This window comes from Lepisma saccharinum, chromosome 13, assembly GCF_977018435.1.
Source record: "Lepisma saccharinum chromosome 13, izLepSacc3.1, whole genome shotgun sequence".
Lineage (NCBI taxonomy): Eukaryota > Metazoa > Arthropoda > Insecta > Zygentoma > Lepismatidae > Lepisma > Lepisma saccharinum.
Window position 1 is genome coordinate 3,082,087 of NC_139241.1, and position 25,139 is coordinate 3,107,225.

At 36.5% G+C, this 25,139-nt stretch overlaps 1 protein-coding gene across 2 annotated transcripts in view; it reads right to left on the reverse strand.

The window, feature by feature from the left end:
* PolD1 (DNA polymerase delta 1, catalytic subunit) overlaps positions 1–25,139 on the reverse strand; it is a 362,058-nt gene that overhangs the window by 28,582 nt on the left and 308,337 nt on the right. For both annotated transcript variants that reach the window (XM_083133794.1, XM_083133793.1), the window contains exon 15: positions 15,765–15,860. In XM_083133794.1, coding sequence (XP_082989920.1) covers positions 15,765–15,860 — 96 coding nt within the window. The remainder of the gene's footprint in view (positions 1–15,764; positions 15,861–25,139) is intronic.

The window sequence follows — 25,139 nt, forward strand, 5'->3', positions numbered from 1 at the left end:
TCCAATCAATCAGTTTCTGTGTGTGAAACTTCTGTCTAGGAAAGCTACATACAATTTGCTTTTAATAACAGCAGCTTCAAAATAACCTATCCATTCTTGTCATGCCAAGTAATGTTTGATTTTGATTTGTTATATTTAACTTTGGTTTTATGCCACTTTTGGCTAATCGCGAAGACGAGGATGGGTGATGAAATGACAAAATTGATGAAAGGACATCACAAAGAAAATAATGCACAGGCTGGGATCCGAACTCGGAACCTGTGGCGTCGTATTGCACTGTGCTAACCACTCCGCCACGGAGCTCTGCAAAGTAATGTTTGACCATACATTGTTCATGAAATAAAAACATAACATATACAGTGGCTCACATTAGTACTCAAATACGTAGCATCTTGCTGCATTTCTTCACAATATTTGAAAATTAACAACATGTACATAAATATAAACGATGGTGAAATATTTATACGCATTTCTTAAAGTTATATGTAACTTTTTTTTAAAATTTTGGGTCCGTCAGCACTTAGGCTATTTTGCACCCGCCACGTTATACGGGGTGCAGCCCCTTACCATAACAAATAACATAACTGTAATGTCGCATAACTGAAATATTAAAATATTCTGACAGGTTAAAAGCTGAGGCTGTAAAGAGGCACTCAGCGCATATGACAGAAAGCAGGAGAACACACTGAATTATACTGGCCATAGGGCGAGTCGCCAGAGTCTCGTTAGTCTGCAAAGAGCAGTCCAGGGTGTACTACGTGGAATGAAGTTGAGGATTGGATGTAATACGTGGAAGGTCACCCCTTACACCCCTGTTACGTTTTCAAATCTGAAAATAGTTATTTATATTTGGGTGTGAAAAAAGAGATCACTTTAATATTCAGACAAATCGTGAAAGCCTTCTATTTCTGTTAAGCTACGTTTCCATTCTGACAAGTTCCAGACCCATGACGCGCAACATGTGCCGGCGCATGTTGCGCGTCATTCAGTGCACTGTTTCCAATTCAAAACTACTTCTGCAAAATACGCCCGAAACAGCAGCGGAGTGCAGGACTTGAGTGTAGCGTTGTTCCATTGTGCTTTAGAGTAGTCAGTGTTTCTTCTCTTGTATTGTAATAATTTGGTAGTGATTTAACTTGTGTAAAGATGAACAATACAACTATGGCGGGTTTTGTAGTTATGGCAGGCGCGTACCATGAACTTGTAAAAATAAAAGACGAAAACGACCTAGATGGTGAATTAGAAGTTTTCTAGCGAAAATAAATTCGGAAGGAGCATATAACTCGTTGATGAGAGACTTACGTCTTCAAAGTGGATACGAAAACTTTGTAAGAATGACTGTAAGTGATTTTGCATTGTTATTAAATCTTGTTGGACCACAGATTGTAGTCGCGTCGTCTGTTTCTATTCTAGTGCGCATGCCCCAGGAACTTGCTGCAGGCTGTTTCCATTGTCCGCGGCTCATGTTGTGCGTCTTAATTGTTGGGGCAATTTTGTCCCCGGCACTTGCGCCGCGGCATGTTGCAGACAGTTTCCATTTCAACAAATGCTTGGCACATGCAGCGTCGCATGCCGCGCGTCATGTTGCACGGCAAATTTGTGGTAATAGAAACGAGGCTTTACATAGCTTTTTTTACTGGTCAACTACAGTGCGGGGAAGGAACAATTAATGCTACTTCCTGACTACATTTGTTACCAGTAGCTGCATTGCTCCCTGACTGAAGTACGAGAAAAATGGGTAACCAAAACAAAAATACAACATTTGACGAATGGCAGCTATTTATTTTTATCGTACCTAACCAAAGGGTACAGGGAAATTGAAAATGTTAAGTAGTACATGTACGCGTACCGTGGGTGATGCAATAAAACGTAATGAAAAGCAAAATGAGGTAGATTCCGTATCTCAGAAAATTCAACTAAGAGAAATAGGAGAACGAAATGAACGAGGTTCAGTATAAAAAATCAAGACCCTTTCCTCATCCCCACCCCCTTTCCAAACCAAGAGCTCCGAAAGCAGCTGTGCAACTTGGAGCAGGCATTGGGACTGCTGTACGGTTCAGTAGCGTTTCGTCCGAAAGCGAAATTTCTAGAAAAATGCTACAGTTCGTCTGCGACGGTTTAATAAGTTGCGTTTCGTTCGAGCCTGGTTGATGATGAGTCACACCTTGACTAACCACTGGCAGCGATGGAATTGGTGACTAGTATACCTCGGTTTACAACTTTTAAAACTACATTGCATAGATAGCGGAGTGCAGACTCAAGACAAATTGTCGAGAGAGAGGTCCCGGGTTTGATACCCGGTGGACGCATAAGTGGTTCGGATCCCACTTTAAACTGTAGGTCCAATCCCTATTAGCCTTAATGTGCATAAAGTGGACTTAAAACAACAAATCAAATCAAAACAAATCGTCGAGAGGAAGTGAACTTGGATCTAGAAATTTTAGTCATGGCAGATGGCAACACTTTGTTACTATCTGACAACTACGAAGGTGAGATTTGCAATTCCCAGAGGGAAAGGAATATTAAAACAAAAAAAAAATATTTTCTTCGAAGGAGCATTTAAGAGTGTTAGCAAGAGTTTGCTACATTAAACACTATTAGGATGGTAGCCCTCGGACGAAACGCTACTTGGTCAGGTAACCGTAAGTTGCCTGTTCCTGGAATTCAGACGCGAAACGCTATGCCACGTGCTGTACACCTGGCGGTTCAGAAAGCGAAGATGAGCATGAGGGACTAATGCTGAAACTGATGAAGGGACACTCACAGAGAACACTCATGTGCAGGTCGGGATTCGAAACCGGGACCCCTGGCGTCGTAGTGCGCTGTGCTAACCACTCTGCCACGTAATATTTTTTATTTACTCATTTTTAGCTACTTCCTTTTAAACTAACTAACTAACTCTCTAGCTTTCTTAAACCCGAAGGTTCATGGCTGCAGCAACACAGGCCTTCCATCTGTCCCTATATTGAGCAAGATCTATATACTCTTTTCCATCCCTACCGATTTCCTTTAGGTCCATCTCAACGTTGTCCCTCCATCTTGGTCTTGGCCTTCCTATAGGTCTCTTACCATCAGGTTTCCCAACAAGAATCCTATAAACTCCTCTTTCCTCTCCCATTCGTGCCATATGGCCTGCCCACCTAAGTCTTCTTGATTTAATTAGTCTAATAACATCTGGACATGAATACAAATTATGTAGTTCTAAATTATGTAACCTTCTCCACTCACCTGTCTCCTCATCCCTCTTAGGTCTAAATATTTTCCTAAGAACCTTATTTTCAAATACTCTCAATTTATGTTCCTCTTTCAATATAAGGGACCAAGTTTCACACCCATATAATACGAGCACTACATACAAAATTACTGTTTTGTATATTTTAACTTTTAGTTTCTTAGTTATTAAACTAGAAGACAAAAGTTTATGAAGAGAGAAGCAACATGCATTTCCTGAATTAAGCCTACTTTTTATTTCCTCTTTAATATAATTTTCATTGGTTAATATTACTCCTAAGTATTTGAATTTGGAAACTGGTTCAAACGAGTTGTTATCAATAATTAGATTTTGATTATTACCTAACCCTTGGTTTCGGCCTGTAAGCATATATTTAGTTTTCTCTTTGTTAGCTTCCAAACCTATGTCTTCAGCAGTTTTGAAAAGTATTTTAGCATTATTCTTAATTGTATTTATATCATCCACTAATAAGTCTACATCATCTGCATATGCTAACAACTGAGTCACACCATTTAATTTTAGTCCTTCGTTAGTTTCTGGTACCTTCCTAACAGCATATTCTAAGGCAAAATTAAAGAGCAATGTATATAATGCATCTCCTTGTTTTAACCCATCATGAATTGTAAATTTGTCAGACACATAAATACCCAAACGAATTTTACTTTGTTTCACTGGTGCATACTTTTATCATATTAACAAGCTTCTTAGGTATTCCAAATTCGACTAATATATTATATAATTTCTCTCTTTTGACCGAATCATATGCTTTTTTGAAATCAATGAATACCTGATGGACATTTTGATTATATTCCCCCTTTATTCAAGTGACTTCCTTTTACCTACGCTAAAAAAAGAAATTTAAAAAAATGAATATTAGTCTTTTTTTCAACATGTCCATTGAGAATGTAAATGATCTGTCCATTTTTTATTTTGTCAGGAAACCTTTAAAGTTTGACATTATAGTTATTGGACCTTTGTCGCCATTGCACTGAAAGTTTACATCATTGCAAAGGTTGATATATCTATCTACCAGATAGAACACTGGAATTGAATGAGATTAGGTAGTTGTTCTGTAATGGAGATAACACAATTCCATTATAACTTTCTCATTGGGTAAAATAATCGATTACTTTGATTTCACTATTATTCAAAATGTATCTATCTGTTAAAAGCAAAAGTAAGAACCGAAGTCCACCATGCCAGCAACACTACTACTTCTAAGCAGCTTCCACAAGTGACTGAGGTTAGAATGAAAGTTTGTCTTGTTTTAAGTTCACTTGTATGCACAGATAGGCTAATTGGGAGTGGACCTACAGTTTAAAGTGGGAAATGAACCACTGTGCCTCCACCAGGAATCGAACCCGGTTAGAATGCAAGTGGTTTCTTATACTCAGATGGCAATTGTAGTTGATTGAGGGAAATTGTAGGCTGCAATTGTTTCATCTCTTATCGTCTGATGTCTACATACAAGCAATTTGGTATATTGAGTGTGTTTTTCGTTCATCTACGCAATATGGCAGCAGCCACGAAAATGCAAACTCAAGACAGGCACACAAATTTGGAAGTAGTAAATACTGTATAGATGAATGAACAGGGCAAAATTTAAATTAACACACAAGTATTGCTTTCGAAAATCTTAGCATGCTGTGGAGCAAATTGTGGTTTTGCATTAAAGGGAAGACACGCGAATACCACTACTCACTCGTGCATGCAGTGATCGAAGTGGTAGTTTGTAGCTAGGGTGAAACAAGCCTTGGAAATCTGTCGGGAAGTTGTTTGTTATCGTTTCACATAATTTGTAGGTAGTCACACGTAGTCTGAGAAACAGAAAAGTCACACATACAAGAACCTTGCTTGCAGGCCACGGATAATAATCCTGGGGAAGTGGCGCTACCAGCTCCTATTTTCCAAAATTTGGCACGTTAGGTATTACACCAGATGTGTCATTTGGGTATGATACATTTTTATTATATTCCTGTGGAGATTCTAACAGTGTTCTCGGCTTGCGAGCCAGCTTAAATCGGCGTTAGCGTCCAATGTTTCGAGCGCATACATTGCTCCCATCATAAGGTAGAGAGACATCCTGCTTAGAGCAATGTATGCACTCCATTAGTTTGAGAAAATCTAAAATAAGAGGAATTCCTATCCCTGTTCTCGTTTTGATATTTCCTGGCAAATAAGAGGCTGTCGCGGTCTATTGCCGCGCTATACATTGAAGAAACAATGCTATCTAACGACCGCCATGTTGGGCAGATTTCAGTTGTATATTGGCATTTATCTTATTCGTATATTTTCAAGTTAAGAACTTGGATTAAATTATTTATAGTTAATTGTTTTTATAATTCATGTATATATTACGTTTCTTTATATTTTATAATATTATTCACGTATTTTTTTTTACTTTCTTTTTCGCGTATTTTTGCAACATTTATTCAGAATTTATAGAATCCCAAATAATATATGCAACGTTTTCATTGTTTTTGAAGCACAAGTTAAATACATTTCTTCTTAATGTCGATTTTTGTTCAACAATGTACAAGATTGAAGTAATTTGTCTTCCTTATAAACTAAATCTTTATTTAATCATTTTTTTATGTACAAGGGCAAATATGATTTATTTGATAAAATGAGTTTATTTATTTCTATATAGTTTAATATTGTAATATTATAGCAAAGTATTTCTCCCTCGTTTTCAATAAAATATCGTATTCCTATTGGCTGTTTATGTTAGGAGTAGGGGAACCAGGTCTCGTGTTCTTGGCGATGTAAAAACTTCCACGTTGGCATTTTTAATTGTTGCCAACCTTAACTTTAGCTTACTATCGCTAATTAACATTGATGTGTTATATAAATTATCAGTTTTTCTTGTGTTATTTTATGTTATGAGTTTGTATTGTAAGTTAGAACAATTTGTTATGCTGCACCTCGCGCTTGAGGTAGCAGTTGAGGTCTTGCTATTAACTGTGAAGGCGTTGCGCCGACTCTCGTGTTAAATAACTTGCTTATGACTGCCTGCGAGCGTGCATGACCTAATAAATTATAACTTTTAACTTGTGCGAATCAGTATGTACGCGCGCGATTCGTGATTAAAGATTTTGGACATTTTAATTATAAAGTATTTGGAATTTTATTTACTGTTACGTGTCGTAATTCGGTGGTTTCCTTTCTGGAGGAAGGGTGGATCGTCTTAATCCCGATCCCTGGGTGAGAACTGGTGCTCCCAACTGACCAGCCGGAGCAAGGAGGGGTGTGTTGCCAATTCGGCATACCCTGGAGTTACGAGTGGTGGCACGTTGCAGCTTTATACTCCGAAGTCGATACCAAAGGTTCATGGACGTCTGCAGGATTTTTTTACAGGGAGGGGAAAGCAAGGTAGTTTTTTTTCCAAGGGGGGGGGGCAAACAAGGTGCATGTTCCCCCATAACAGTGTTGTCTCCTCAAAAACCATTGCTTTAATTTGAAGTTATCATGTTCATGCAATAATTAACATATATTATTATAGCTAAAATGCAATTGCGCGATATATATATATAATTTTTGGTTGACTTTCCTTTTACAGGTGGTTCGTGCCCTTGCCTCTCTTTCGGACATTCATGCAAATGTTCTATTTTTATTTCGCGTCTACCACATTCGGTTAATCGCGATGATAAAGGATGTGATAGGTGATGGAAGTGGTATAAAGACAAATGACCCATCCATATTTTCTAATCCGACATTAGACTTCGCAGTGTATTACGCTAACTAATTTGCCACGGGATCGGCTTCTTCGTGTTTGTCTGCTCATCAAATTATTGATTAGTTATTCAAACTATAAGTACTATACTAAAGTTATAACTAGAACAAGTGAAACTAAGGAACATATATAATGTTATATTGCTAAAATTTGTAAGTGAACCAAATGTAAACAAACGAATTACAAGTGAACAGCGAGTTAACGTGTGCAACTACTTTATACATCGCGATAGGAGGCAACGTAGGAACTGCTTGAAAATGAGTACATGTTCTGCATGTTCAAAGCCTGTGTCAAGGCAGGACATACTTTCAAAAATACAATGTAAGGACTGTTTTAACTGGTATCACACCAAATGTGTTCATCTAGAGGAGAATGACGTGGAATTTATTAAATCAACAAATGAAGGATGGCGGTGTATAAAATGTGCTAAATCAAGGCGTGGTAGCTTGCTAGAAGAAAGTGCAAATGAACCATCAGGAGAAGTAAAACCGTCTATTACGGATGTGTATGAGCTATTACATAGTTTGAAAAGGGAAGTGGAAAATCTGAGGAAACAACAAGAAACCACCGAACGCGAATTAGGAAAGTCGCTTGATCTCGCACATGAAAAACTTGATGAAAATGTGGAGTTGGTTAAAAAACAATCTGAAACCATCGCAACGTGTCTGCTTCAAATAGAACAGTTAAAAGAAGAGAATATTGTTATAAAAAAGAAATTAAATGAGTCACAATTGCAATTAGACGAATTAGAGCAATATGGGAGAAGAAACACATTGGAAATATGTGGTGTTCCTGTTAATCAGAATGAAAATTTGTTTGAAGTTGTAAAAAATGTAGGGCGAGTGTTAGATATTGAAGTAGATAATCAAATGATAGACACCTGTCATAGATTAAAGAAGCCTCCTCAACAAAAATCTGCTGCCATCATTGTTAAGTTTGTTAGGCGAGTAGATAAGGATAAATTTATGGAAAGAAGAAAAGTAAAAAGAAATCTAAATTGTCTTCATTTGGGTTACACTAACAATGATATGGTATACATTAACCAAAGTCTCACCCCCCTTAGAAGGAAATTATATAGTGAAGTCAGGGCAATTAAACGGGAAAGAAATTATGCCTACGTATGGGTTGATAATTCTGGAAATATAAGATTGAGAAAGAGAGAGGGTGACAGGGATGTATATGTAGTAAGAACAACTGATGACTTAGATAACTTGAAACAATAAATGGCTTCGGAAAAATGTAATGAACTATCTGTCTACTACCAGAATGTTAGAGGGTTAAATACAAAATTACACAAACTATACTCTAGTATATCCCTCGAAAATTATGATGTAATCATACTAACAGAAACTTGGTTAAATGTAGGTGTATATGATGGCGAGTTCATAGATAACCGGTACAATGTTTATCGTCAAGATCGGGTCCATAAGGGAGGGGGAGGTGTCTTGGTTGCTGTAGCAAACAAATATTCTGTTGAGGAATTTAAAATCACTATAGAATATGTAGAAACAGTATGTATGAAATTTATATTTGAATATACAAGTTACTTTTTTTTATCAGTATATTTTCCACCAAAATCACCAATTAAGAAGTATCAGGATTTTTTTGAATTTGTTGAGGAGATTGCTAACCGGCATAGATTTAAAGTAATTATTGTTGGTGATTTTAATATTACCACAATTATAGATGATCAATATAATTTATTGGAAGGTGGACCTATTAGTATTTCTCTTGCTAATTTTTTATCAATGGGAAATCTTAAATCTGTCAATCATGTAAAAAATAAAAATGGGAAAACCCTTGATTTATTATTGACAAATATAAGTGATAGCATGACTCTTATTAGAAATTTACACCCGTTGCTTGAGGAAGACCACCACCACCCGTCACTACATATTCAGGTCTTTTTAAACAAAAAGGTTACTAGTGTTAAATCAAATCCAGTTACTGTATACAATTATGCAAGGGCAGACTTCTACAATATGTACAAACACTTGGAAAATGAAAAATGGGACAATTTAGCTACTTACAAGAATCCCAATGAAGCCTTAGACTATTTTTACAAGGTATATATATATGGTGTGATAGACATATATGTGCCGAAAATATCAATATGTAAAAAACGTTCTTATCCATGTTGGTTTACATCTGATATAATAAGAAACTTAAAAGAAAAAGAAACATACAGAAGAAAGATGAAATATTCAGACTATTATCAAACTAAATTTGTTGAATTACGTAGAAAACTAAAAAGAATGATAAATATAGCATATAAAACATATGTATCAGAAATAGAGAACAATTTAATAAGCAACATTAAACCATTTTGGAATTTTATAAGAAACAAGAAAAAACAAATAGGAAACTAGGTTATATGATGTATAAGGGTAATAGATTGGAAACGAACGTATTAATTACTAATGGTTTTGCTGAATATTTTCAAACAGTGTATGCTTCAAATCCTTCAACATATAACATCATTGAATCCTCTGACATGATAGTGTCTCAGTCGTTGGTGGTAGATTCTATCACCAACGCAGAATGCAATGAAGCCATAAAAAAACTGAAATCAACCAAATCAAGTGGTCCCGACCAATTGCCAACATACATATTCAAAGGTTGTGCCGAATTATTATGTACCCCTTTGTGTTATATTTACAATATTATTTTAAAAACTCAAATTTTTCCTGATCTTTGGAAAATCAGTAAAATTTGTCCTGTTTTAAAAAAGGGAGACCCATGCGAAATTACAAATTACCGACCCATTTCACTAATCTCAGCTCCTTCAAAAATATTTGAATATATATTATATGACAGGATATACAACCATATTAAACCTTATATATCAATAGATCAACATGGTTTTTGTCCTGGAAAGTCTACTTCAACTAATTTGGTCAATTTCACACAGAGTATATCCGATTCCCTCGATGATAGGAATTCTGTTGATGCAATATATATGGACTTCGCCAAAGCCTTTGATACTCTTGATCACGATGTATTGTTAAGTAAATTGTCTAAGTTTGGTCTCTCTCATAACTTTCTTACGTTAACATCCTCTTACCTATGCAATCGAATGCAATTTGTGACATACAATCAAGCTAAGTCATACACTTACAAAGTCTGTTCCGGTGTACCACAAGGCTCCAATCTTGGACCATTATTCTTTCTATTATACATAAATGATCTACCCACAATTTTTAAATACTCAAAATGCTTACTTTTTGCTGATGACTTAAAATTGTATAAAGTAATGAAAGATTCAAATGATGCACATAAGTTGCAAAAAGACTTGGAAAATGCACAAAGATGGAGCATTGAAAATAAATTAAACTTTAATGTCACAAAATGTTTTGCAATAACTTTTTCCAGGCAAATCAAACCCAATATTTATCAGTATACAATGAATAATCGTGCATTACAAAGAGTAAATCAGATAAATGACTTAGGAGTTACATTAAATAATAAATTATCTTTTGGAACACACATTGATCAGATTTGTAATGATGCTTACAGAACGTTAGGGTTTCTAATTAGAAGTTCACAAGACATGCATAATGAAAGAGCTCTGACAAGCCTGTTTAATTGCATTGTTCGAACCAAATTAGAATATGCAAGTGTAGTCTGGTCACCTTACACTCAATGTAATAGCAAAAAGATAGAAATAATTCAGAAGAAATTTGTTCGTTACTTATATTACAAAAAACACAAAAGATCATCTTTTCAGGATCAGGTATCATATAAACAACTACTCAGAGAATTCAACGTTACACCTCTGTACGAAAGGAGAGTAGTATCACATCATTTATTTTTATATAAGTTAGTCAACGGGCTGGTTGACAGTCCAAGTCTCCTCCAAACATTAAAATTTAATGCTAAGAAGGACATGTTGCGGTTCAGGCAGCCTTTTTATTACAGTAAATCCAAATCAACAGAACACCAGAATTCCCCCATTCTAAGACTATGTATTAAACATAATGAAATAGTCAGAAACGGTGGAGACTTGGATTTCGCTATGCCATTCATGCAATTCCTGTCCGTCCTTCGAAGAATATCATGAATAAATAATAAATAATTATAGATGTTTTCTGTGTATATGGGTATGTTTGTAAATACAATTTGCCTGTATGTGTGTATATTTGTTTATATATGAGTATTTACATGTGTATAGTTATAAATGCCTCAGTCTGTATATAGATATGTACCTTGTTCTACCTCAGTGAATATCATTTTTGAATTTATGTTCTCTAGAATACTTGTGCTGGTGTTCTTTATGAAACGATTATTGTAGTTTTGCTCTCCTTTTTCTTCTATTGTTTTTGTATTGTTGGAATTATAATTTTTTAATTGTTTAAAATATATATATATATGTAAGCCTATTGTAATTGGAGCGAAAGCTCTGTTATAGGTGAAATAAATAAATAAATAAATATAGGTAGCAAAGCTATATAAAATAACGAAACAGAAAAAAATCCACTTGACGTCTTGTAGTACTATCATCAACCTACAATTTCATACTCTCAAATCTACACAGAAAACTTCTTGTTGCATTAGTTTTACGGAATGGCCTTCGGGAATAAAGATCGCCCATTTCCTGGTTCCGCTCGAAACAATTCAGGTGCCTTATCGAAGCTGCTCTTGAGCACGCAGGGTTTCTAACCTACTTCGCCGTAATTCAGTTGTTGTATCTTGTTTAATATGATATATTGTAGAGCCAACCGCAGATTAAATAGGAGGAAAAAGACTTTTTCCAACGGAAAATAAGTTGGCAATGCTGCGAACACCGAGGCATTCTTGATAAGACACCTGAGGGGGGTCGAGAAAACTTTCCTGAAAAAGGGCAACCCCAGTATCGAAGGTCAAACTACACGTGGATTGGCAACTTTCGGGAGCATGCTGTCTGTCTACACAATTCTACCCAAATACCTGTTTGAAAATGAATCTTCTGCTCGCATTTTATTTTTCAAATGTAGTTCTGACATTGTAGTCATTTTGCAATTATTTTTATTTGTTCTTATTTTGCTTTGCTTTTATGTCACTTTTATAATTGATCGAAACTATGAAGATGGATGATAAATAGATGAAATTGATGAAGAGACACCTAAAAAAGATATTTATAGACCAGGACTCGAACCCGGAACCTAAAGCGGATAGGTTGGGGGGGGGGGGAGACCGTCAATAACTCCCGGTCACGAACTGGCTTATAATTTTTGTAATTTCTCAGGAGTATTTTTTGTTCTGTTCATTCATAATGCCTGCTTTCGGAAACTTAATTTATAAGTGACACACTTCGTTCGGTGGGGACAAGCCACGAATTGTTTGAGAGGAGAGACAAATCTCGTTCATATACTAGATACAATCATCGACTATACTTGAAATGGCCTCCCCGATGGCGCAGTGGTTGCGTCGTCGCCTAGTAATCAAGGGGTCCCGGGTTCGATACCCGGTGGAGGCACAAGTGGTTCGGATTCCACTTCAAACTGAAGGCCCAGTCCCGATTAGCCTTACTGTGCATAAAGTGGACTCAAAACACCAAATCAATCAATCGTATACTTGAAATGTGACGTGCTAAACACTACTTTCGGAGATCAGATGGACATGGCAATTTTGATATACAAGTTGAACTTTTTCTACTTAGATTATTTATGTCCAAATTTTATCCTAATAGATAATCTCGCAACAACGCAAAATGTTTAAATTGACTCGAATTCACAATGGCTCATATACAGTGTGTTTATAAATGAACGGTGCAGCTTCAAAAATTAATAATAAATCTATTTATTACCTTACACGGGCAAAACTTACACCGTAATCAGCAGCAACTGTCCAAGTTTATATAACTTTTTTAAATTGGTATAAAGATAGAAATCGAGAGGGGGCAATTGCCCCTCTGTGCCCCCTTGCAGGTGCTCTTGGCCGTCTGGAAGAAATAGTGCACGAAAGACGTGAAAACTAAATCCATCTTGAGTATCCTTTTGTCTTGCTACTCTTAGATTCTGCAACCTTTCTTTCTATAGTCCAATGGTTGCCTTCCTTACCTCCTAGAATTGATTTCTGTACAAGTTTGAGGGCTTCCTGCTTCCTGTGGTTGTGCCACTGCACCTTCTTCCGCCGTTGTTCTTTTGTGAACTTTCATCGGCTTCAAAATACTTCATTTTCTTCAAGAGCATAATATCGTTTAATAACCGGCGATATGATTCCTCTACCCTAAATTTCTGGAATAAAGTATAATAATATAGAGGTATGGAAATCTGGAAGGGGGGCGAGGATGGCCACCTCTTCCCTTTAGAAAACGAATGTCAGCTAAAAGTATATATTTCACACGTATAATTTGATTTGTCATAGTAATTAACATAAATTATTATAATGGGGATGCAGGAATGCGATAATTTCGAATTCAAGTGGTGTTTCTTGAGGGGGCAACTCTATTATCGGGTTAATATGCAATTGCATATGGCATATTTCCCTGCGTCTAAAATATCGAAAGATGTCCATGACGAGGGGGGCATTTGCCTCCCCCCCCTTGCACCCCGTGCGCACGCCTATTGCTACTCATTTCTACACTAGTTGGAAGCTTTATTCAATTTCGAGCCAAAAATGTAATTTAATATCAAATCAGGGTTGTTAAACGTCCACGAACCCATAAATTCTAGTGGGTTCTATTGGGTTCCGCAACAAGACCGGAAACTTTTTTATCGCACAGTTTAAATTCGGTCCCAAGTTGCGTATTCCTTCATTTCAATATGGAACTTAGACCGTCTTTAAATTGATCCGGAAAGAAGGTCCCTGTGCCGTATTTCAATTGATCAGGTAAAATGTCCCTGGAACAAATTGAAATACATAAAGAGGCTCTTTACAGTCCAGATCCATTTATGCTTTGCTAATATTCCCTGCTGAACCGGAATTGAATTGATTTAAAATTCCTGACCCTTTAACAACCCTGGTTGAAATTCATTTTTTTACAAACAACCATATTTTTCACGGCTATTTCACATTAATCCCATACGATATACTGAGTTATTTTTCGCAATGTTCCAATGAAAGGTAAGAGATTTTGGCTATTCCTTTTTCTTCCTTGATGTTAAATAGATTATATTCGTCACGCGCCTATAACGTTACTTGCTAACATTTCTGAATTGTTCTTTCCTTGTAACGTTAACATCTACCATACTGAATTTATTTACGTTCCTTATGCAGATGGTATGTACCCAACTGCATTTTGTTCCGTTCCGCTACAGAGGTTTACATTTTGCTACATTCCTATGTAACGTTATTTAACCATATTGCCTTTCACTTCATTCCGTTACGGAGGATTGCATTCATTACGTTCCTATGTACCGTTATTTACTACCATGTTGCATTTCGTTACGTTTTTGTAACGCTAGTATATACCATATTGCATTTCGTTACTACGTTCCTTGTAACGGTAGTATATACCATATTGCATATTACGTTATGTTCCAATGTGCTCATTTCGTTACGTTCGTTTATAACGTTAATATCTACCATAATACATTTTGTTACGTTTCTTGTAACGTCAATCTATAAGATATTGAATTTCGTTACGTTACATGGGTACCAGCAGTTGAACCATACTCTTCCTCCTACAAAATGGAACGTACCGTGTAACGCAAATTGGGTACGTTACGACTCCCTGATTCTAAGTTTATAAGACAAGTTTAAAGTTAGCGATTTTCATGTTTTTATTACTTCAACATGAAAAAAAGTTAAATTCCTTGCTAAAAGAGGTGTTCAACATACATAAAACTTACAAAACACCTTCCACCCGAAGTCAACACAGAATACTCCTTCCTAACTTTTCTCTCCTTTATACAATGTTACTGTCAAGTTAAATTTTCTACATATGACCAACAAGTTATAATTTATACGTAGTGATTGCTTCCGTTTCAAATTAGTTTTCATATAACATTTTGCTACAATTCAACAATTCAAGATGATCTGTAACACACATGACACAATCTTATAGTCTGAGAGGATAAACCTCTTTCAAAACAGGGGTGCCCATTACCCCAAAGCCAATGGCACATATCCCCAGATCATGCCATAATGCCCATAAAGTAATGACAACAGCATGTCTACTACTATCCTATGAGTAAAATTAATTTCTATTTAGGTTTACTCAACATGGTACTTGATCTCCCTCACCACTAAATTCTTCCTTTTCTTCATCTAACACATTAAAAAAGTGACTTGGAACCAGCTAAAGGAAATATATTCTGATCACCCCGCCCTCCCATCTAATCACACACATATTGCAGCATGGTGCCAAGGTGTAAACTTTTTTACACATAGTTTAGAAAAATATATACAGGGTGATCATAAAGTCTTTCCATTACAAAAATGATTTTTTTTAAAAAAAAAATATTACAGCTACATACTGTTATTTTAAGTTAATGTACTAATTAATTTTTTTCTTGTGTTTTAGGTACAAGTTGAGTTAATATAGGAGGCGCTGCAATTGCTGAAACTGAAAATGAAATTTTACAAGGGAATATGGACGACCACCACCTGATCACAAAAGCATCACTGAATGGTATGCCAAATTTAAGGAAACCGGAAGTGTGGAATCCCAGACAGCACAAAGTACTTCATAATTCTATGAAATCCGTTCATTATGAATCTTATAATCCAATCTCGTGTCTGTAACCTTACATTTTGTGGGTAAAACATCACACACGTAATGCTGGAATGCATCATTATTATTTTAAGGTAAAAATCCCCCTGAGGGCACCACTGCTTTGAAAGTACATGCCAGAAGGCAGATAAATCAATACTTACGATGGCATCATGTTCGTATCCATTAGAAGTGCAGTATCTCTGCTCTACCTCCTGTTTGGTCTGCTCAATCATTGTCCTGCCGTATGCTGTGACGCTCTGACATGAAAGGAAAGGGAAAGTGAATTTTAAGCACAATGCATAACCACTAAAATATACAATTACACCATGCAGTTTTGAATAACACGAGGTCTGACAATTAAGTTAAATCCTAGAAAATGTGCTACGTACCTTATTGCTGAATAGCACTGTGGTCTAGGGATGGCCAAACGGATCCGGATCCGGGTCCGAGAGTTTCGTATCTCAATCCCATTATAATATTACCACACCTTAAAAGGTATTATGATCTTCGATTACAAAGAAATTTTTCATTAGTTAGTCCTTCAAGAATTTTTTCAAGTGTTGTTCCTAAAATACTTTGCTACGCATCGGCTATCACACTCGTGCACAAAAATAATCTTACTTGTTTAACATAAAATGTCAGGGTGATTTTGTAAATGCCATTGAAATGAATATGTATTCATTCGAATGTATTGGAAATGAAAACATACATAAATGTGAGACATTCAATTCCAGAATGAAACCTTTAACACATATAACAAGATAGAAATGTTATACAAAAATTATACAATTGATCTACAGTTACAGTTTTAAAAATTAAAATAAAACATTATAATATATGCAGTGTTATACCAGGTGGTCCATTTATAATGATAGTATGGAATATCGCATGCAGAATGCATCCAATCGAAAAATTGCACAGAATAAAAGTTTGATACTATTGAGGGGGTAAGTCAAAGAAAATTGTTTGCAACTTATGTTTTTGTGTAACAATAAATAATATTAATTTGTTCCAACTCTTTGGTTTCAAGGAACAATTTCATATGAACAACAAAATGAAGTATGTTACTACAAATTAGTTATCATTTGAGGTACACAAATAAATGTTTAAAGGAGCAAATGTTCAAAATGATGACCGTTCTCTTCAATGCATTTCAAAACACGAAGAGTGATAGAGGCACAAGCATCAATAATTCGTGCCGCATGTTTTCTAGCATTGTTGGAACTTCGTGTAACACTTTTCCTTAAGTAGTCCCCAAAGGCAGAAATCAGGCGACGTGAGATTGGGTGAATGAGCTGGCCAAGAAACGGGTCCTCCACGTCCTATCCATCGACCAGGAAACTTTGTGTCCAACATGGCTTGAGCCTGAATGGAGTACTGAGTAGTGTTGTTCATATGAAATTGTTCCTTGAAACCAAAGAGTTGGAACAAATTAATATTATTTATTGTTACACAAAAACATAAATTGCAAACAATTTTCTTTTGCCGAATTCTTTGCACACATTTTTTGAATAAAATTAGTTTATGCAATCTTCTCAACGGAAACCAAAACCGTTATTACATAAAGGGAACAAAATGAATGTGAAACTACCAAATGTTTATAAACGTTCGAAGTTCGCAATTTTTTTACAAAATTTTTCAAACAAAAAATTCTTCTCTTTCAACACAGAATCCAAATATGTAAAATGAATGGGGGTGTTCCATTTGAAATTTCAAATTTACCAACTCCCCTCCCTTGAGGGGTTGCTGGTGGCAAGGAAATTTTTGCGGCATTGACTTACCCCCTCAATAGTATCAAACTTTTATTCTGTGCAATTTTTCGATTGGATGCATTCTGCATGCGATATTCCATAATATCCTTATAAATGGACCACCTGGTATAGTTACAAAGTGCAAGACTAACAAGGGAGGTTATCTAAGTGTCCCCCTCCGATTCCCATGAAATTTGACAGGTGATTAGATAGGCCCTATGCCCCCTGTTTCTTCCTATGCCATATTTACGTGGTTTCGGGGTCAGATCCCCACTTCAATTTCTCCTCATCTTGACATTTGAGGGGGAGGGGGTTGCCCCCTAAAACAGTTTTTTAGCTGAAACACAAAAACACGTACTTCTTCCTTTGGGCCCCTCCATACACCTGCCAAATTTCATGGAGATCGGAGGAGGAGACTTAGACCTCCCTTGTAAGTGTATTAATTAATTACAAATCGTGCATGCGCGCACACACACTATATATATGTGTGTATGTATGTATATTATATAGTATATAGATATGTATATATGCAGGTAACAATATGTTATAAACACATTCTTACTTTCCAAAGAAGCGCATGTGGGATGGCAAAACGAATCCGGATCCGAAAGTTTTATATCCGGATACGAAAGTTCTGGATCCGGATCCAGATCTGAAAATTCCGGATCCGCCGGGATCCGGTTCTGGCCATCCCTACTGTGGTCACCTTCAAAGTACTCCCCTTTGGAAGATATACACCAATGCCAGCGCCTACTCCACCCTTCGAAGCAATTTTGGAACTCTGTTTCTGGAATGGCCTTCAGAGCTGCCGTCGATTTAGCTGCCATCAAAATGTCTTCCTTTCAAAACTTGTTTGACCTTCGAGTAAAGAAATAAGTCATTGGGGGCAAGGTCGGGTGAGTATGGCAGGTGGTCTACCAAAGTTATTTGTTTCCTGCTCAAAAACTCCCATACAGACAGTGTCGTGTGTGCAGGTGCATTGTCGTGATGCAAGAACCATGAGTTGTTGGCAAAAAGTTCTGGTTGTCTCCATCTCACTTTTTGACGCAACGTTTGCAGCACTTCCAATAGTACACTTGGTTAACTATTTGGGCTGGTGGTACAAATTCATAGTGAACAATCCCAATTTGCATGCACAATTTTACGAATTTTGGCAATGTTTTCGTCATGTTTGGCTCGTTACTGGCTGCCCTACCTTTCTTCATCTGCCACTTGTTCCCCCTCCCCTCAGAAAACCAATTGATCTATTTGTACACTGAGGGCCTCCCCGATGGTGCAGTGGTAGCATCATTGCCTTGTAATCAAGGGGTCCCGGGTTTGATACCCAGTGGAGGCACATAGTGCTTCAGATCCCACTTAAAGCTGTAGGTCCAGTCCCAATTAGCCTTACTGTGCATAAAGTGGACTTAAAACACTAATTCAATCAATCAATCATTTGTACACTGCTGTTTTCGTCATGACATTCTTGCTGTACACCTGTACTAACATTTCCCGTATTTCACTCCCACTCTTGTCCAGTTTCACGCACGCACGCAATCTGCCACGCATCAACGCAAACACTGCTGTGAAACATTGAAATACCAAGGTTACAAAATCTTACAGAGCTGCCTGTATAGTGCTGCCTACAAGCACTACAAGGTGGCAAGTTCGCAAACTTAATGGTCAGACCTCGTATAGGCTATGCACATCAAACTACATAACAGACATGTACCAATATGATTTTATACCAACAAACTATCGATGTAAAATTAATCGACACTTATTAATTCTACCGATCTGATATAAAATTGTAAATATTCTACAAGAACATGAATGGTGAATTAATAGGAAGTTTGATTTTTTTGCAAATGCAAGAACAGGTAAAAAGTAAAAAAGATAAAAAAGAGAGAGGGAGAGAGAGAGGAGAGAGGGGGGAAAGCATCTCTCTCTCTCTCTCAAGTCCTCCCCTGTGCATAGCACCACGCCATGAAGGTGTATAGGGAGTGTGGGGGTAATGCCCCACACTTTCTTGATCCGGTCGGGAGTGGGGGTGATGTGATCAGCATCACGCCCCTGACCACCTTTACCCCCCAGGGTTTCCCCCAGGTACCCATGCTATTCGACGCTGGGTGGTCGCCGGGGCCGCTTCCATCGTTAGAAAAATTCCCGGATTTGAACCGGCCGAGGATCGAACCTGGGACCTTTAGCATGGTAGTCAGACACGTTACCGACTGAGCCACCGCGGCCAACTTTATTATAGGTAGTTTATTATATTATGCTAGCATGGTATTTCAGAGGAAGTATTAAAAAAACATTGGATGTGTGCAAATGCAAGAACACTAAAAAATATTTATGTTTGTGCAGTGACATGTTCTAAACATATCTTCGGTGTATAGTATAGTGAAATTAGGCATTTTTGGAGGCAAACCTGGACATTAAAAAAAATGAAACGAAACTTGCTGGAGCATGTAGTACTACTTAAGGCATATTTCTCACAAAAAGTTCCAAAGAATCCAGTTGTGGGTTTCGGAGATATGATGTCATCAACATGGCTGCCGTCAGAATTTGTAGTGGAATCTTTAAACGCGTATAACTTCTCACAGGATAGAGATAAAACTAGCTGATTACAGATGTATGAAAATCGGCAGAAATTGACGCATCGGTATCAGCAAAAATCAGATATTTAAATCGATACAAATAATACTACAGTTTTACCTTCTAATAAATTTTAGATTTGTAAGATTTATTGAAAATTAGGTTATGATTCTTCATCATTGTAGAGTTTCTGTAATAAAATTATTGCAAACCCTCATTCAGAGGATCAACCTACCTGAAAATCAAAAATACAACAAAACATTGCTGAACCAACTAGTCCACGTGACCAGGATCCGCTGTTGTATTGGAAATTCAAAAATGAGTATCCAAACTTGAAGCAAGTGGTGAGAAAATACCTGCTGCATCAGTATTCAGTGAACAAGTGTTCAGTGTTGCTGAAGAGATTTGCGATAAGAGAAGTAGGTTACTTCCTGAGGTGCTTCCAAAACTCGTGTTTCTGAAGTTGAATCTGGCAGCATTAACTTTCAAACATTAAGAACAGGAATTCATTTTGCATTTCAAAGAACTGCTTGTGATTGTAGTGCTAAATCTCTTGAGAATCTATGTTCTTCTTAAGGATTCACATAACCACTTTTTGCAGACACAACTGTATATTTGCATCTCTTGAGATCGTATGTATCTGTGAGTACATTGGCATCGGTAAATTTTCAGCCTCATCACATCCCTAGATAAAACCTTCGTTTGCACCAAATGAAAGAAAATCGATTGGGCAATTTATCGAATGAAGTATATTATACATACTGTCCACACTGTTTTAAAAATATTAACAAAAATGGAGAAAGTTAGATTTTCATTACCTGTCTTAACGTTTTTTTTTTTGTTAATTACTTAATAATTATAAAGTACTATTGAACATTTTTACATTATAATGTACCGGTTTCTTTTCTCTACCATTAACCATAAGGGAGTTATTTGATTTAATGTAGTGGTTGTTTGCTAGTTGATAATACAGTCCTACTAGTGCGATTGAAAAGTAAGGATAAGTGGTAGATTGTTTCACTTCTGGAGGAGAACATCGTAATTATGTCAACTAATCGCTAGATGGCAGTTGTATGGCTTCATTTTATTCTCTGAAATATGAATTTGCCGTTTGTAGCACTAGATGTCATGAATTTAACTTAAGGGCTGATTAATGTTAAATAATGTAAAAATTAAATTTTACTGTTTCGCAAAAAATACACAAAATAATTTGTAGGTTTCAAGTTCACTTTATATGACTGGATATGTAACAATTCATTTGGTTCCTATTGTTACGATAATAACCTTGTTTCCAAATGGCAACATTAGGCCTATTACAGTTCCAATATACTTGTTGCCAATTGGCAACATGATGCAAGAAGCAAGAAGTAGCAGCTGTAGCCAGCCACAGTAAGTAAAGAATTCTAGCACATTTGTACTGCTTCTTGCGAACATCGAATGTGGTGTCATCGCGTGATTTGTAGTTGTGAGAGAGTTTGTTGAACATTAGAGTTTTATCTAGCTGTGTGAGAGGTGTTCCAGGACAATAGAGAAAAGTGTTGACAATATGAGGGGAGTATTAAGTATTGATAAGTATTGAGCCTTACCCAGAAAAAGTGAGCAAGGAGGCTGAAATTTGCAGGGTGTACTAGTCAATTCTTCTACATGTAGTGGTGCAAAAATCGACTTTCTATGATTTTAACTTCCCTTTGTTTTTCAGGTCCAAAGTGAAAATGGCAGCACTTCCAGAAAAGCTCTCCAAGGGCATCATCATGTTGCAAATTGTTGTGCCATTAGGTGTTGTTTTCAGATGGTGGAACAGATGGAGCCAGGTCCGTGAATAGGGTGGGTGTAGCAACACTTGAAAGCATAAGGCGGTCTGTGTCGCCATTGTTTCACCTACAGTGTGTGGTGAGGCATTGTCATGCAACAGGATTATGTCTTTGGAGACACACATTCAAAAAAGAGGACAGAGCAGGCGAAAAAGGAGGACAAAGTCATAAAAAAGAGGAAGCCGCAAAGAATGGCAACACATTTGCCATTACTCCTAATTTAATCAATATATAAAAATCTTAATAACACTTTGCTTACAGAGAATTTTCAGGTGATCTCTTTCAATAACTTCCTCTTATCTTTAAGCAAAGAAAGCAATCTCCGAATCTTTCATTTAACGAATGACAAAGAATATCTACAATTTGAAGCACATATTTTTACTCCTTTTCTAATTCTTGCATATTAGAATGAAATATCCCCACAAGTGAATACAAATGTAACAAGTAAGATTAGCTTTAACTTATTTCCAAACACCGAATTACAATTTTTAAGTTGTTTAAATTGGGTAGAGAAATATGATTTTAATGCCATGAACATTTCTATCACTCTTTCAACAGTAGGTGAAAGTGACAGCCACCTTACACTTTACCTCATTTTCGTTTCTTCCTCCATCCTTTCAAAGCTGGATATTTTCTTGCAAGATAATTGTTGAATTTACACTTTCGCTTCGTTATTTCATGAAAGTAAATATTACTTAATAATCAAAATTCTCACTACGCGTTTCTGCATCGTGTATGTATAACTCGAAAAGGAACTGGCCGATCCCCGTGGCGGAGTGGTTGGCACACCACGTCACAACGAGAGCGGTCACCGATTCGAGTCCCAGCCTGGGCAGGCTGTTCTTTGTGAGTGTCCCTTCATCGAAATCATCATACCATCGCTCATATCCATCTTCGCAATTAGCCAAAAGTGGCAGAAAAGTGAAGTAAAATAAACCAAACCAATCAATCAAAAAGGAACTTAACAGACTACATGCGTTCCAGCAGTCTCAGAGGGCGAAACAACGAGTTAGAACTTAGAATAATAGTAATGACTCGGGTGCCGAACTTGCCTATTTGCCATTTATATTCCTTTGTAGTAAAACATAGGCTTCAATGTTAAAAGTTTGTTTCATGGTGTTTCTAGTACTAAAATGCATTTTTATAGTGCCTATAAATGGCTATTTTGATTAATCGTGCTCAAAAATCGCTATTCCGCAATTTTTGCATACTTCAGCTTTTTTTACGTGCCTTTGGCTTTCCATAGATTCAAGAATGTAAGGCTTTGTTGATGTTGTACTGACTGAAATCTGGTATTTACCAGATTTGAGGGTCTCAATTGATTGGAAAATTATTTCAAAATGTTCTTTTTGTTACAATGGTGCAAATTGTTTTTTCATCATTTGTTCAAATTCGCACAGTAGTTACCACAAGCTGTTTTTGTGAGAATTACTTTTCCCCACAAATGTGAATTTCGATCAAAAGAATGTTAATTAATATTAATAGTTTGTTATCGTACTCTGGAAATCTCGAATTCTACACGTCATTTTCACTTTGTGATTATTTTTGCATTTCTGGAATAAAAACTAACAATTTCCGATAAGTTCCAGACACTTACAATGCAGAAAACGTAAAAAATTAACGACTTTTTAAAGTGAACATTCGGTATTTTATTTCCTGACTGCTCGGGATCCCGCACACCCCTAGTTAATACAGTCTGTGCATTGTAAGAAGAAAATTGAAATAAGTTCACATTCATTGCCTATTTTAATGTCTTTTCTTAGTTTATAGTGCCTTTTTAAGTGCCTATTTCAGAGGTTTTTAGTGCCAATAAATCCGCACCTTATTAATGACTCAGTCGGGAAAGTGATCGTGTTGGGCTCCAAGATGCTAGGTGAGCATTGCTCGAATACTTAACGCACCCAAAGTGATATGCCTTAAATGATGATCATTATGTGTAGAAGCATTCTCTAGGCAGCACATTGGCTATGGGCTATAGCTACTCTTTCTAAAAAGGAGGATATTTACCTATTTCTAGGGGCATACATATTTCGTTTTTGATGAAAAAAACGAAATTTGAAAAAAACACATTGTAGTGTTAATTTTTCATGTTTCTGAAAGGTGTGAGATGCATTTTGTGACCATGTTTTGTCACGAAATAATGCGAAATGAACTACAAAAAGCGAAATTAACTCTTAAACACGAAATTCAGGGTTTATTCACCGATGCGACACCTTCTGAGGTCTGAATTATCCTGAGAGTTATGCAATTCCCGGAAAATTGATTAATTCTGCTGTTAATATTGGAGAAACAAAAATTGACTCCTTTACACAGAAATAAACTTAATACTCTTATAACTACATAAATGTGCTATTAGAAGTGAAATATTTATTCTGTGGAATAAGTGTAGTTTTAAAATCAAATTTAGGATTATATTCACAATTTTAAAACCAAAATGTCTTTTTATATACCACTTTTCATCCAATTTTTCACCGCTATAACACCGATATTTCATTTTATTTACCGCTTTTAAACCCGAAATTGACTCCGTTTTTGTACCAAAATTTTGCTTTTTTATTTACCAAAAATATGTGCCTCTACCTATTTCTAAAAAATCCACCCGGACGCCGGACAGACACCTAAAAAGGAGGACATGTCCGGTCAAAAGAGGACGTCTGGTCACCCTACATGAATAACAAAGCGAAGTTAAAATCATAGAAAGTCAATTTTTGCACCATTACATGTAGAAGAATTGACTAGTACACCCTGCAAATTTCAGCCTCTTAGCTGATTTTTTTTCTGGGTAAGGCTCAATACTTCTCAGCACCCCCTCGTATACGCTTTGTGAATGACGGCGGGAGAGTGAGGCCATTGACACAAAGCATTATACTAGAAATCCCCAGTGGTAGCGAATTTGATCTCGATTTCGATGACAGTGACGTGGGCACAACCTTTAATCTGAAATGTATAGGGTTGGGCACAAAAAGAAACTGAGCCACCTCAGACATTCAGAAATTATTATTTCATCTATATTCGTCCATTCCACTACTTTCCCCATCTGGTCACATCATGTAACGTCACTCCTCCCCTCCCTGTATCTGCTCATGTTCTTGTTTCTAGAGCACATTAACTTAGGTTTCTAGGAGAAAGTTTCATTTCAAACCAAGTGATACGAGGCGAGCCTGATTTTCGTGCACAACCCTGTATAATGTTGCAACTTGTATCTTATAATAATTATAAAGTAACTCAATGCATGATGTTGCCATTTGTCACATGAAATTGTGCATAAAATTAATATTTTTCACTATTTTTCGAAAAAACTTAATTTGTGTATGTTTTATGTTGAAATTTGTATATTCTAAGAATAATAAATAATCAAAACTCAATGCATGATGTTGCCATTTGTCACATTTATTAAAAT